General features: G+C 41.6%; 2 protein-coding genes across 7 annotated transcripts in view; one reads left to right on the top strand and one right to left on the bottom strand.

The window, feature by feature from the left end:
* Positions 1-71: 71 nt before the first annotated feature.
* LOC114433274 (switch-associated protein 70-like) lies at positions 72-9,571 on the top strand. 2 transcript variants are annotated; one of them, XR_003670349.1, is made up of 13 exons: positions 72-228; positions 1,746-1,886; positions 4,380-4,553; positions 4,654-4,878; positions 4,957-5,103; positions 5,210-5,318; positions 5,421-5,602; positions 6,832-6,939; positions 7,306-7,472; positions 7,716-7,914; positions 8,141-8,237; positions 8,353-8,566; positions 8,841-9,571. XR_003670349.1 is itself a non-coding variant. In XM_028401754.1 (12 exons), exons 1-12 carry the CDS (start codon positions 133-135, stop codon positions 8,469-8,471), a joined length of 1,764 nt encoding a protein of 587 aa, XP_028257555.1. In that variant the 5' UTR covers positions 72-132; the 3' UTR covers positions 8,472-8,800. The 2 variants fall into 2 exon arrangements, 1 of the variants encoding a protein (XP_028257555.1); XM_028401754.1 differs by lacking the exon at positions 8,841-9,571 and having other exon boundaries at positions 8,353-8,800.
* Positions 9,572-13,215: 3,644 nt separating this feature from the next.
* Positions 13,216-15,037, bottom strand: part of sbf2 (SET binding factor 2) — a 72,644-nt gene continuing 70,822 nt past the window's right edge. For 3 of the 5 annotated variants that reach the window (XM_028401139.1, XM_028401137.1, XM_028401140.1), the window contains one exon: positions 14,598-15,035. In XM_028401139.1, coding sequence (XP_028256940.1) covers positions 14,766-15,035 — 270 coding nt within the window. In that variant the 3' untranslated portion in view covers positions 14,598-14,765. The other 2 variants (XM_028401141.1, XM_028401138.1) reach the window with 1 other exon arrangement.

Genomic DNA, 15,037 nt, shown 5'->3' on the forward strand with positions numbered 1-15,037 from the left:
CCCTACAGGTGTCATGTGCTCATACTTCTTCCTTTTCTTCCTCAATTTGCTACTTTGCGTCTGACTGTTGGATACATACACACCTACACACACACACACACACACAGACCTTCGTTGCTGCAAAGGAACAAAATGTGGTTTCGAGAGGAACTTCTTAAATCTATATGGCACGCTTTTACAGCCCTGGACGTGGATCATCGGGGAAAAGTTTCCAAATCTCAGTTAAAGGTGCGTTTCTGTTTTTTTTTTTTTTTTTTTGTGCGCAAGAAAACGAGCTCAGTGCTTAACGTTACTTTGCTCATGTGCAGTTGAAATATTAGATATAGGACTTATAACCATATTATCTAGAGTGCATAGAAAATACATGCTGTGCAAATAAATTAGAAGAAATCTATATTTTCACCCCCATCACATCACAGTATTTTTTAAAACCAGATTAGCTAAATTGAATTTTTATTTAAAAAACAGCCCTTCCTACAGTAAGTGGATTCATTATTCCCTCATTTTTCTGCTCACATTTCCCAGTATTGTTGCAGAGATGTATTTTTAAAGAACATTCAAAGATGTTTAAAAAAAATAAAATCTTATCCTACACTGAAAGCCAAAGTTGGACTCTTGCTGTCAGCGGTGGAGGAAGTACTGAATCTTGGATTTTAAGTAAAAATACAATTACTTAATAGTTAATAATTATTCTAATACATACTTTAGCAAAAGTAGAAGTACTAAACCTACTTTAGTAAAAGTAGGATTGTTGGTTTAGCACTTCTTTTACTTCAGTAAAAGTAGGATTGTTTAGCAATGAGTTGTCTCAATCTCTGCTGCCACTGTGATAAATCATGCAGATATAACTCCTGGTAATACTGCATCCACAGATACCACTAACTCGCTGCCAGCAGCTCTGAATGCTCTGGAATATCCACCAGTCGTTTTTGGGCTCTATAAATTCAAACATGTCAGTGGAGGCTGAATCCAGGTCCAATGGTCAGGTTAGCTGCAGAGGACAGGGGGACAAGGGCAGTCTAATCTGAGTGCTGCTGCCCAACATGAGCTCTGCTGTCATTAGAGCTGATAGAGCCACCTGATTTAAACTGCAGTGATAGCAACAAAATCCAAGTTTTTGTGTAGATCGAGAAACTTTTTGGTGAAACTGTATTAAATGTAACAACAACAAACAAGCTGCAAAATGTAGTGAAAGTCTAATGTATGCACTGTTACCTTTAATTAAAGTATCACTACTGTATTAAGTACATTTCTACATAACGAAACAAGTACTTTGTTACATTCCACCACTGCTTGCTGTATGCTTAACCAGGCCTACGTTTGTCTGCCTGCTGGCTCACGTCTATGTGCCCAGCCTGACAAAGACAGAGTCTGACTTCAGGCCTCCTGCAGGGTTTTTCATCTCTCACATGTGCTTTCTCTACACTGAAGAGTGACCAGGATGACTGTAAAGGTTCCTGTTTTTGGGGAAGTATTTATATCACAAACAGAGAAAAGTGTTTAGGTGGAGACAGTGACTGGCAACATTACAGCACAGCTATCCAGCCAGAGAGTGAAGAGTGCACAAATGAGAACTGAAAACAGGCCTGGTCAGTGATGCATGCAAAGGTTAACCCTTTTTAGACACATGTGAAAATAAAACCTTGTGAGACAGAGGCAACTTAATCTTCATATAGTAGCTGTACCATGTACTTATAATAATTGGTCTAGTGGTGACAGTAAGTCATGTACTGTGTTTTTTTTAGGTGCTGTCTCACAACTTGTGCACAATGATGAAGATTCCGCATGACCCCGTGGCCCTCGAAGAGCACTTCAAAGATGACGATAAAGGGCCTCTGTCCAACCAGGGCTACATGCCTTACCTCAACAAGTTTATTCTTGACAAGGTGGGGACAAAACCTTCCTGTACAATCACCAAACCTTACTATTGTTACTGTAAACAGAGCAAAGCAGAGTGTGTGCAGTGGTCGAAGGTATAATAATAAAACTCACATGCATGATGTGAGCAAATTTATAATTTTACACAAGTCAAAGCTGCTCTAGTTTGTTGTCTCACTAACTGTGATCAGGACAAACCTGGACTTTAGCCCACTTCAGAGTCAGGAACGAAGGTGGCAGGACCTCAGCTGAAAACCAGAAGCTGGCCTGCACGAAAGTCCATACTGGAAGGAAAACATCAGACAAAAACAGCTTTAAAAAAGTGGACTGAAAAAGACATTTGTGAGAAAACTGATCACTAAAATAACAAAGAAAGTATAGACGTATAGTCTATGGTTAGCGGTGGGACAAAAATCATCATCATCAACTGCAACCTCATTTATTGGGTGTAAATATAGTACATACTGTGTAAGGTTGAAGGGTGTAACCCAAGCTATTGGAGGACGGTGGCTGCTGAGTTCACCTCAAAAGAAACCACCTGGCACAGAGGACGACGTGGTGCAGAGCTCCAGTTCTTTTACTTGTTTTCCTGAATGCACATTGAACTATGCAAACACAGCATCCTCCACCAGACAAAACACAGAATAACCATATTAAAAAACCATCCACCACCCATTGCACAACAACTAAGGGTGGTAACCATAAATTTATATATATACACATACACACATTTTTCTAATTAAATCCCAAAACCAGCAGACAGCAACAAATGAACCCCTTCCAACCTTTTCCGGTCTCTTTAGTCCACTTGGTAGGCCCCAACGAGGCTGATCATCCACACCAGACCTTCATCAGGGCCTCGTCAGCACACTCCCTGACCCCTGGAAACACTTTAAAGACAGAGGGCGATCAGAAACACAATAAACAAACAAACAAAAAAAAAACCCAAAAAACACAAATGCATTCATATGAATAACTAGGTGATGTTTTGGAGCAGCTGAATCAGTGAGGGGATGCCTGCAGCTCCCTCACTACATGTATATAAGTCGTGACTCACTTGCTGTAATTTGTAATTTTCATGTTAAATAAAATATGTCACATTTTATTTAATGCTGAAAAGTGTTAATTTATGTAATGTCATAACTTGCCAGATTTGCATTTCTCAGATCAATAAATGAGAAGCTCTAAAAATAGTCAATACAAATCAACACGCCCCTCAAAGAACCCGCTGAAGGAGATAGTCCATGGGCCAGATGAGATATTATGTTGGTAAATGGTATCATTTTAAAGAGAACACTGAGCTTTCATTCAAGCTCTTGTGTGGATACTTACAGCACAGTGAACACTGGAGCTCTTCAAACTTCACACATTCAATCACACACATTTTCCTGCTTTTTCTGCCTAAATAATCTAATGTCTGTTAGTCCTGTGGCATCAGGAAGTATGAGATACAAAATACATTGCTCACAAAAATAAAGGGAACACTAAAATACCACCTCCTAGATCTCATTGAATGAAATATTCCAGTTAAACATCATTCATTACACAGTGGAATATGTTGATATTATAATATATCATATAATATGAACAAAATAACATAAAAATGATCAATGTAAATCTAAATTATTAACCCATGGAGGTCTGTATTTGGAACCATACTCAAAATGAAAGTGGAAAATCGCATTACAGGCTGATCCAACTTGTGGAAGTTCCTCAAGACAAGTCAGAATGAGGCTCAGTGATGTGTGTGGCCTCCACGTACCTGTATGACCTCCCTACAACGCCTGGGCATGCTCCTGATGAGGCGGTGGATGTTCTTCTTAAACTGATCTGAACAAACTGATCAGAAAGGCTGCCTCTGTCATTGGCTGCAGACAAGAGACATTTGAAGCAGTGGTGGAGAAGAGGACACTTACTAAACTGATATCCATCATGGATAACCCCGACCACCCTCTCCTCCCTGTACTGCACAGACTCAGGACTCAGACTCATACTTTGTTGTCATACAGATTGTTACAGGAAATCCTTCCTGTCTCAAACAATAAGGCTGTACAACACCTCATCTCTGTGCCAAAGTTAACAATGACTGATTGCTGCAACTGACAACTTTTGTATCATTTGTTTAGTTTGATGAGCTCCAGTGTCCACTGTACTTGTCAGAAGTATTCACAAAAGAGCTTGTATGGAAGCCACCTTCAGTGGTTCCAACATCTCGCCTGGCCCATGGACCAAGACTTCAGATCATACATGTGTTCCCTCATGTCAGTTAGAATAAGTGCTCCAGTTTCACTCCAGTTTGGATGCAGCTTTCCTGCCTTTCTCCTGTAGGCTCTGACTTGAATGAAAATGAGGCATTTAATTACAGCACGTTTGTAACTCAGATCCTGCAGACTTAAAGAGTTGAAAGGAGACAATCACTTGCTCCCCTCTCCTGTGTAGCTATTTGTACACAGACAGAGGAAGGGCGCTGACTGAATTCTGTATTTATTTATCATCCACAGGTACAGGAGGATTTTGACGTGCTGGAGTTCTACAGGATGTGCTGGACTCTGTGTTACAGGAAGAACATAAACACCAAACATCTGCTCATCTCAGACAGAGATGCTTTCAAAGTCTGGTGCATTTTCAACTTTCTGTCAGAAGACAAATACCCATTAGTCATCGTGATTGAAGAAGTGAGGGCTGCTTCTCCCAGACCTGACTGAAGAAGATACATATTTCACCCTTCTCACCATAAAGTTTGTTTTTATTTTTTTAATATCTTCACCTCCTCAGATCGAGTACTTCCTGCGGAAGCTGACGGAGGCCATGGGGAGTGGATGGAGTGAGGATAGATTTGCAGAATACAAGCTGCGGCTAAACCCCAAAAGCAGCCTCAGTGTCTGGGAGCTGATTGAGCTGGTGGGGATGAATTACTTCAGCAGGAGCATTGACCAGCAGATGCTGTCCATGGGCATCACCGAGGTCTTCAATGAGCTCATACTCGATGTGCTCAAGCAGGTCAGACAGTTGATATATTATGTGTTACATATCTCTCTATGAGTCCCTGCTTACATCCTCACACTGTGTGTTTTGCAGGGATACATGATCAAAAAGGGCCACGTGAGGAAGAACTGGACGGAGCGCTGGTTTGTCCTTCGGCCCACCTCTCTGTCATACTATGTCTGTGAGGATCTTATGGAGAAGAGAGGAGACATAACTCTCCATCAGAGCTGCTGTGTGGAGGTGATCAGTGAGGGCGTCAAATCACCTCTGTTAGGCTGTGTAGTTGACTATGTTCTGCTTTTTAAAAAAGGATGTAAGTGATAAAATCCATGTCTTTCTTCTCTAGTCTCTGCCAGACAAGGAAGGGAGGAAATGCCTTTTTATTATTAAATGCTTTGATAGGAGCTTTGAGATCGGGGCCTCCGATAAAAAGAAGAAGCAAGAATGGATCCAAGGTACTGACGAGCCGTTTTCCCACAGCTCATATTAAAAATGGTCATCATCATAATTTCTTTAGTGTTCAAAATGGCGTCTCTTCCCCCTCTGCCTCCTGGCAGCTATTCAAACCTGCATCCAGATGTTGAGGTTGGGGCTGTTGTCTCCTCACCGCGAGGCACGGCAGAGGCGACGGGAGCTCAGACAGCGGCAGCAGGTAGAGGAGGAGGACCTGACGGAGAAGATGAAGCAGCTCCAGGCAGCCAATGAGAGCAAACAGAGAGAGCTGGAGGCCATGAGGATGGTCAGTGTTTAAGGGAGATTGACAAACACACTGCATTGTCTTAGTCACATGTTATATCTGTTTAAATAATATGAGAAATGTTTCTGACTCTGCAAAAAAAACAACCATACAAAAATATGTTCAAGTTCAAGTTCCCTAATTAACGGTACAAATTTAAGCCCAGAGGTCAAACCAGCATGACTCCTTGTTCCTCTTTTTTTATGGAGCAACACACAGTGTAAATCTGTGCAGCTTATCTTCTGTCACACTCAAAGGGGCCATGCCCCTGCTGCAGGAACTCATCCCTATCGATCCCTGTAAGATCAGATAAAACATTATTACTAGAAAAGGGCATTTCCTGAAGAAAATTAAAGTTTGATTACTGCAGCTGAAGCATTGCTTTGAATGCTGATGTGAAGGATTGCTCTGAACTGCTGGAGAATCAGAGCAATTCAGAGCTTTGTATGCCTCTGTATGTCAGCCTGTCACCATGGTAACAGCAGAGGAGACCTCAAAAACCACCACAACTTTGAGAGGCTGGCGTCCGGAATTAGAAAATTCTGAATAGACATTTGATAGAGCAGCATCTAATGAGCGTTTCAAGACTAAACTGGAGTCTGTAGCTTGAAATTTGTAGGAGATACATTTGGCAGATGACCCTCGTTGAAGGGCTCTCTCATAGACTCCTATGTTAAAAATGACGCAGAAATTGCTTAATATTTAAAACAATTATAATTTTTTGAAAAAAACTTGAAGTTGACCCGGAATGTCCTCTGTGAGATGAACATTTTGATAGTTGAAAGGCTGAAATCGGTCAATTGCTTGCAGCAATCAAACTAAATATTGTGCACAATATATGTTGTATAGCTGTATTAAAGGTCATCCACTTCTGCTTATTGCCCACACACCCAGGTTGAAAATAACACACATGCTAATACAGTCTCTGCTCACAGTGAAAAAGGAAGCAAAACTTGCTATGAAAATTATACAGTAAAACAGCACCTGCAGCTATGGGAGTTCCCGGGCAGATGAACTTAAATCTGCCTGCAGCACATCATAGAAAACCCTTCACTTCCTCCTTTATCATACCAGATGGCTGTTTTCACATGTCAGACTTTATTTTTGCACATTCAAACCTGGTGTCAGTCAGTAAAACATGACATCACAAGACAAAGTCTTTTTTTGACAGTTCTTTGTTAATGCTGACGTTAGTCCTTCTGATTTCTCATTAACACTAATGTGTTTCACAGAAAATGGAAGAGGCTGCAGCAAAAGCAGAGCTAGACGAGCTCAGGAGAAAGAAGACACAGACAGATCTGCAGGATCGCTACAGGATGGACTTGGAGAGAGAGAAAATGGTAACCGCTGTTGTCACTGAGTCAGCCTCCTTCAGATCTGTTTCTAATCACAGGATGACACATAGGTTTGTCACATATAAGGGAAGCAAACCCAGTTTGGTAAAGTAAGTCCGTTTCATTTTTTTTATCTGTTTAAGTCAACATGACTCATCCTCAGTCATCTTCCTCATATCTGAATGACACACTAAAGTCTTGGTAAGAGAAGAAAAGCATCATTGTTAGCTTAAATACATAAGCGGATGCAGATACAACCAAAACAAATCACTTGTCATAGTGTCAATCATTGATTTATAGTTTATTTGTAGATAAACTTTGGTGTGAAAGAGCCTATTGTTAAAGCATGCACAACACTGTCGCCTGATTCAGGTGCGTCAGCAGATGGAGGAGCAGGTGGCTCAGAAGTGCAGCGAACTGGAGCAGTACCTGCAGCGCGTCCGAGAGCTGGAGGACATGTACCGCTGGCTGGAAGAGGCCTTAGAGGACGAGAGACGGGCCAAGCATGCTGAGGAAGCCATGGGAAAGCTGCAAGCCAGGTCTCAGAAACTCACTCATTCTGGACAGTATGTGAACAGATACAGGAAAGAAACATGGCCACATTAAAGCTAGTGATATCTAATTGTGAAGGCTGACAGAGAGCTGCCAAATGACAGCATATATGGGGCTGAATGTGCTTAGCTGTGAAAATGGTACAGCAACAGCAACAACAAGACATGGTAGTGGCCTGAGGTGGGAGGAGTGTGTTCTTCCATCCTGACTGTGTGTGTGTTCCCTGTCAGGCTGCTGGAGGAGGAGGCAGCAAAGAGGGCAGAGCTGGAGCAGATGCACCTGCAGCAGCAGAGGGCGCTGTCTCAGACCACGGCAGAGAAGGAAGAGCTGAAGGCTGAGAGGCTGGCAAAGGAGAGAGACCTGCAGGCAGCCATGCTGCAGCTGGAGGCACTGAAGAATGAGCGGCAGGGAGCACTGAAACAGTACCAGGTCCAACGTTTGAGTCAAAATATTACATAGGTTACAGTATATGGACCATCAGCCAAGTTTAGATTAACACATAACGGATGATACTAAAATCCCTGCAAACACTGTTGATGCAATAACCTTTCTACACAATTATGAATCCATAAAATCTTATTAAAAATCAAAGCAGTAAGTGCAGCGAATATGCAGTTTACTGTAACATCAGTTAATGTATCTTCCTCCTTTACAGGAGGTGTCACAAAAGCTTGAACGAGCATCTAGAAAGACAAAGACTTGGAAAGACAAGGTGGCCAAACATGAGGGGCTGGTGCGCCTCATCCAGCCAGGTAGAAGAACTGACCTCACCTCATACAAACTTATACTTATGGAACAGAATGTATCTCTGCTGAGGTTCCACAATCTGAATGTTTACACATTCACTCATTGTTTCCTCTCTTTAAGGTGATAAAGCACCCCAGGTCTTCACTAACTGGGGTCCAGCGGCATTCACTGACACTGAGCTCGAGCTGAGGAAGAAGCGGTGGCAGGACATGAAGAACCAGGGAGCTCAGGCTCAGTGAACATCATGGATGGATAGACTATACACTATGTAGTTCACTCAGTGGAACCACCAGAAGTCAGAAGTCCACTCAGTTTCTGATGAGGAGATGGTGAGGTGTGGTAGAAAGCCCCATTTACATCATGATTTTCTTCCTCTTTAATTCAGCTCTTAGTCATCCATGCTCCATTAACAAATTAGGAAAATATGCAAACATTTTTATCAGTTTCAGCTTATTACATTAAAATTATGTATTTCAGCTTCTTTTTTGTGAAACTGAACATTCATCTTTTCACTTCATATTTTATTGCAAGTCTTTTTACAAATAAAGACACATAACAGCTCCTCAAAGCCACGATGACTTGTGTATGTGTTGCTCATTGTCCACCAGGTGTCAGCATGTGAACATCCGAGCAGCACTGAGAGTCTGTGCTGCTGCTTTACTGATGAAACCCCAAACCAAAAAACACCACAAGCACGAATGCAGGAAAACACTGCGGGGACATTTTAGCTTCAGTCCGTATCCTTCACTGACAGTGACTCCAGGGTTCAAACTGAGTGCAGGATGGGCCTGCCTGGTGTGCTTGTTTTGTTTAAAATGTCAGTGACACATGCTCCAGTTTATTAGAAGAGTAAAGTCACACACACAGATTTAGTATAAACCAGCTAAAAGCTTGTGCAGCTGCAGTGTGAGTGATAACTGAGGCCTCATCCTTTCAAGACTTCTAGAAGCTGCAGCGCTGATCTGATGCATTAGATTGATATCTGTACAGATACTGACCTGCTTAAGCAGATCAGGTATCAGCCGCAGCATTGCAGTGAGACACACCACACAGAGTTTACATTTGGAGAACATGATCTGATGTCAGACTCGTTACCGAGCAACACCCGAGCTGGATCACTGCATGCCCCAGTTATCACCTGCCTGACTGTACAGCAGGTCTGTATTTGTTCAACAATATGACCTCATTGTTCCAGAAACCACAAAACAAGATGAATCACACTTGTTGCACGTGACAGTCAGCAGCGAGGCCTCGGCTTTGCTGTGTCTTGGTGTCAAAACAAATCAGTGTGTGCAACAAAGGACCACTGTTCTCACCTGCACGCCTCACCTTTGTCTCACACACCCTCACGTCTCACTTACAGGAACATTGTAACTGGGTGCTTGTTTGTCTCGTGTCTGCACAAAAACTGTCTTTACTTTCAAATAAAACTCTCAACTCACATTAATTTGTGCTTCTTTGTCTCCTTCTTCTTCTGAGAGGGCAGCTAGAAGAGAAGAGAGAGTTCACAATGAGTTCAGAGTTGTCAGTGCAGGAGATGAGATAAGGACCTGCACCATGAGCATCACTTTATACCAGTAAGTCGCAGATAAAATCAGACGTAGAGACAGATTGCATCAAATCTCCGAGCTAATACAGTAACTTTACCATGAGGGACTCCTTTTACAGACATGTTTGTTTGTGTGTTTGCCCCAACAAGCACCAGACAAAACAAGACAAAAATAACAGGCAGTGACTGACAGCAGTGACTTGTTTTCATTGCTGTATTTGTCAGGAATTGTGTGGTTGCTGTGTGTTAAACAGATTTGCTGTTCACATTTCTTCTATTAGAGGTATTTATATCCCAGAATCTGAGAATAATGTGGTGCTTTTTTTTTCTTCAGTTCTCAGAATTAGGAGTTTGTCATTCCCATAGCTAATCTGCACAAGCCCCCTGCATTCCCAGTATAGGGATATGTCTAGCTGTCTCACCCTCGACCCATGTGTCCAAAAAGTACCCTAACGCCCGTGACTAATTCATCTGATTCCTGTCCAAAACATCCTCATCCAAACTGGAACATTTTATGGGATTGTCTGCTGGTGAAAAAATGTCTGGCAGATGCCTGTTTTCTGGGTTAGATGGCTTCCCACAGTGACCTCACAGCCCTGTGGATTTTTACATAGTTGAATGGACTCGAGCAGAGAAACTGAGGGTCACTTACACTGGCAAATGCCAGGGCCTCAGATAACTTAACATTCTCATGCTATCCCTGTAAAGCTACAAATCAAATGTTAAATTGTGCTTTTCTATTCATGGATGAGTGGGCAGTGTCCGGATAAGATCATCTGGAACTCAAGTTTCTTCATGCATTTCCGAAGTATCCCCCCTCATGTGCTGCCGGCAGCTGACATCACCCTGAATTCTAGGGTGGGAGTCACTGATGTGTGTCAAAGCAGTGATTTGGAGGTGTTGCATTGAATTTCAGAGCAGGTGCCCACATAGGGGGTCACAGAGACCTGAGGCAGAAGGGCCCCCTCAGCAGCAGCATTGAATCAGCTCTCACATTACTCACGCTGCAGAGGCACCCAGGAAATGGAAACTGCTACATAGCCCTCATTCACTGCAGCCACAGGGCTACGTGGATAATGGGATTTGGAGGACCAATAAAATAAATCAGTATCATCTGTCACCGGGGTATTTTTGGGGTTTGTGGAAAGGCCAATCAGCTTATTTTTCAGTATGTTTTTTTTTTGCAGCTGTGACTGCACATGAAGACAACAGCATCCAAAATCAACAGATACATGCAATCCTGAATTTATAGACTGCTTTTGATTTGTCTTTTTATGTGAGAGAAGCATGCTTCCAGCCAACCGAGACTAATCACACTGAAATGAGAAGAAACATGCAGCCAAGTTACACAAGATCACTATTACACAGCGACGGCTTTAAAACGCCGCTGCTCTTTATGATAATAGAGGCTTTCATCAGTCATTTTTTTTGAAACTTCACAGAAGAAATCACTTGCAGAGGCAGTATTGTGCCCCGACTCACGTCATGGTTATGTAACAGAAGGGGGGCTTTCATCACCTAAAACCTTTTTACAACTAATTTGCATGAATGTGGTGTGATTTGGTTACAGGAATGCAGCTATGTGGAATCAATAAGTGAATATAATGGTTGTTAGGAAACACCCCCGTCCTCTGTCTCTGGAGGAAATGATTCCTATCATACCGTTCCACACACTCTAGCTGGATAACTTCCGCTGCTTTCCTCAGTCTGTGGGCAGAGGTCCTAATCTCCGTACCCAAAGCGAGAGGCTAAATATGGAGACAAGTGCCAGAGGCTCTGCCCAGATGTTGGCCTGCTGCAGATCTGCACCTGCTGCTAGTAGAAGCCAGCTGGGAGATTGTTCTGTGGGACAAACAACCACCACAAAAAAACACGAATAAAAAGAAAATTCTGCTCTTCATCTAACCTCAGCTTCCTCTCAGAGATAAACCTTTGATGGACCACAGGAGTCCCGTTCAGCACAACCAGGCGCCATGGAGCCTGAGCTGAGGCTCCTGCCCAGGCATATATTCATTGCTGGCAAGTGAAGCAGCCGTCATCATCCTCTCCAAGCCCTCCAGGCGAAAAACACGAGTTGCCATGGAGTCTGATTACCTTTCATTGAGATAAAATCCTTGTTAAAGGCGAGGCGTTCATGGGAGGCCAGAAAAGCGTTTCTTCCTGTATCTTATGACTCAGCGTGTAACAACACTCAGAGCCTGCAGCCACATCAGCAGCTCTGTGAGGCTGCACTTGGAACTCAATATCAGCATACACCACTCACAAAAATATTTACAATGTTTATCCTACTCATCGTCTTACTTTAACGGGAGCACTGGAGGCTGTTCTTCCCCGGTTTAATTTTCTGTTTACACACATTAACCCATGGTGTTCCCTAACCCTTAAAGAATCTGGGTTAGAACTCTAATGATTTGATGTGGAAAAAGCAGAATCTCAGGAAGGGACCTCATGTTCCCATTACAATTAAAATGATTCTGTGTGTTAGCACATTGCGTAAGACCATGTGGAACTGAGAATGATGGGAATGTGATCAGCTTTGCAGGTAATTGGTAATAAAAAGCAGATTGTGGAAATATATGTGTGTATATATATATATATATATATATATATATATATATATATATATATATATATATATATATATATATATATATATATATATATATATATATATATATATATATATATATATATATATATATATATATATAATACATACAGCCCAATGAGGTGGTTACAAAAAAGGAGGCTTGTGATTCATCCTGAGAGGATCATGAATGTCTGCCATAGATTATTACAAAAAAAGAATGAATCTATTTAAACCAAAATCTGCTGAATGTATCCTCTATTGGTTATTATTGAGAATCTCTCCAAGATGAAGAACATACTACAACACAACTAACATGACTGACACACAGGACCACCGCAATCATTTCACTCAAACATACCCATATGGTAAACAACACATCTGAAATACACAGCATGCCAGTGGAAGAACACAAAGATAAAACACCCAGAGTCAGGCAAAGTAAAAGAGTGGAAACACCTTCGCCTGAGAGTTAAATGATGAGTTTTTCTGCGCTACAACAACCAATTTACGTGCATGCACACACACACACACAATTAGAAAGTAAATCTAATGCTTCTAAATTCTAATATCTGTAAGATGTCATTCTTTCAGTGTGCCAACATGATCTGGCCTGACAGACATTATGCAGCTGATGCCATTTGTTTGACAAGTTCACACTTGGAATAACCGTTACTGCAGATTTACGTTGAAACAGCCAGCAGAACATTTGAACATTCTTCATACACATAGAGGAAGACTTGAAAATGCAGGACTGTTACCATTTATTCCTTTTTACGTCAAAGAAAGTTCTGAATATGCAAAGCCACAAATATTCATCCACTGAACCGTGATCACAAAGATCGAGTATTTTCAAGTACGTCTGATTTATTTCCAAAAAAAATTAGTCTCACCACAAAACATGGTACAAAGATACAGTAAAGAAAAAAGAGCCTCTGACATTGTTGAATGGTTTCATTTGTGTTTTTTTTCTTTTTGTAATGAAGCTGTATAAGCTGCACAAACAGAGAACAGATGAGACGAGTAGGTCTGAAAACCACAACGCTCTACACGATATATTCTTTAAAAGCCCTTAAAAGACACAGAGCTAGGCTGGACAACCTGAACAACAGCAACAACAACAACAAAATAAAGTCTCCACTTCACTTTCAGAACAATGTTTCACCACAAACAGGGAATAGGCCACTCAGGTTTTTGCACCAGTAACGACACATTAAAAAAAAAAAAGACTTGTTGGTCACATGAGAGTTAAAGTTAGAAAAGTATATTTATGTTCAGTACATACAGTATATAAAATGAATGGTTGTGTAGGTATTTACAGAAAAATATGACGCCACCACACTTTTAATAAAAAATAATAATTTACATTACATGAGACAAACGTGTTAACCAGGAGTCAATAAACATTCAACAAAATAGAGGAAACATCACTTCTTTAAATAGAAAAATGTCAGGTAACTCTTTTGAACTTACTGTGCAAACTCTTATTCATTTAATCCATCACAAGGAAACGTCACATGAACAATGTAAAGTAATGCCTTGAGCCTCGCTGTCTGCATCTGTTAGAAAATCTATATTTGATAAGGAGTGCATACTTTAGAGCTAAGTGCAAACAAATTGCTTCTTAATGTTGTGCATTAAAATCTCTGAGTTTTTGGCGGTTCATAGGTTTCTGTAAGCAGCGATCACCTTTCCTTGTAGTAAAATATCTGATAGAAAGTTCTTTTCTATATTTTGAAGTCTAAAATTGAACCCACAGTTTTAATGGCCAGTGATATTGCTTTTGTTCTATTTACAGCTTAAAGTAGGATAACATTTCCTTGGTAGTGCAGTCCCCTAAAACATCAGCTTATCTTAACCTCCTCATCCCTGTCAGAGGGAGCTGACAGCAGAGACGAATGTGCTCGACTGACTCCGACTAAAGCTGCAGAGTGAAGATAGCCTGACCAGCTGCTAAGTAACAGGCAGAGAGGGGGACAGACAGCGTCCATCCTCCACTACCAGGCACTTTATTCACTGTGGTCCCCTAAGTTAAAGACATCTGAAAGTTGACCTGAGCAGCTCGCTCGTCTCTGCTCTCAGCCACCCGATGAAGCCTCGGGTAATATGACGTTTGATCTCAGGCGTCAGAGATGCAGTTCTGGATCTTGTCCATCCACACCTGAGCACTGGGAGCGTCTGAAGCACAGAAGTTATAGACTCTTCTGGTGGTCTTCAGCTAAAGAACAGTGTGAAACAATGGACGTGAATAGACAACAAAAAGACAACAAAAACGTAGAGCTGGCTAGTGGAGATAAGCTTTTTTCTAAAAAAGAAAAAAAAGATTAATAATAATTTGAGCCGTTAAAGCACCGAAGAAGTAATTAGGAATTTGTTTTTACACAAAACAACTGGTTGTCACTTTTCCATCCAGGATAATATCTTTGTGGGCTTTATGGTGGCTTTGTCAGATACATATAAATAAAGTGTGTTTGCAAGAGGAGAGGTAATCCTCTGAGTAGTGATGGGGATGTTTGTGTTAACATGTAAACTCACATCAAAAAACGCTTTTTCACTTATGTGTTTGGGAGCTCCTATCGTGGGCGCAGCGATCATCACAGACTCCACCTCGGCCAGATCGATGTGACCTCTGCAGTTTGTGTCCTCTCCGGTGTCGTAGTACCTCAGCT

Source organism: Parambassis ranga, chromosome 3 (genome assembly GCF_900634625.1).
Source record: "Parambassis ranga chromosome 3, fParRan2.1, whole genome shotgun sequence".
NCBI lineage: Eukaryota > Metazoa > Chordata > Actinopteri > Ambassidae > Parambassis > Parambassis ranga.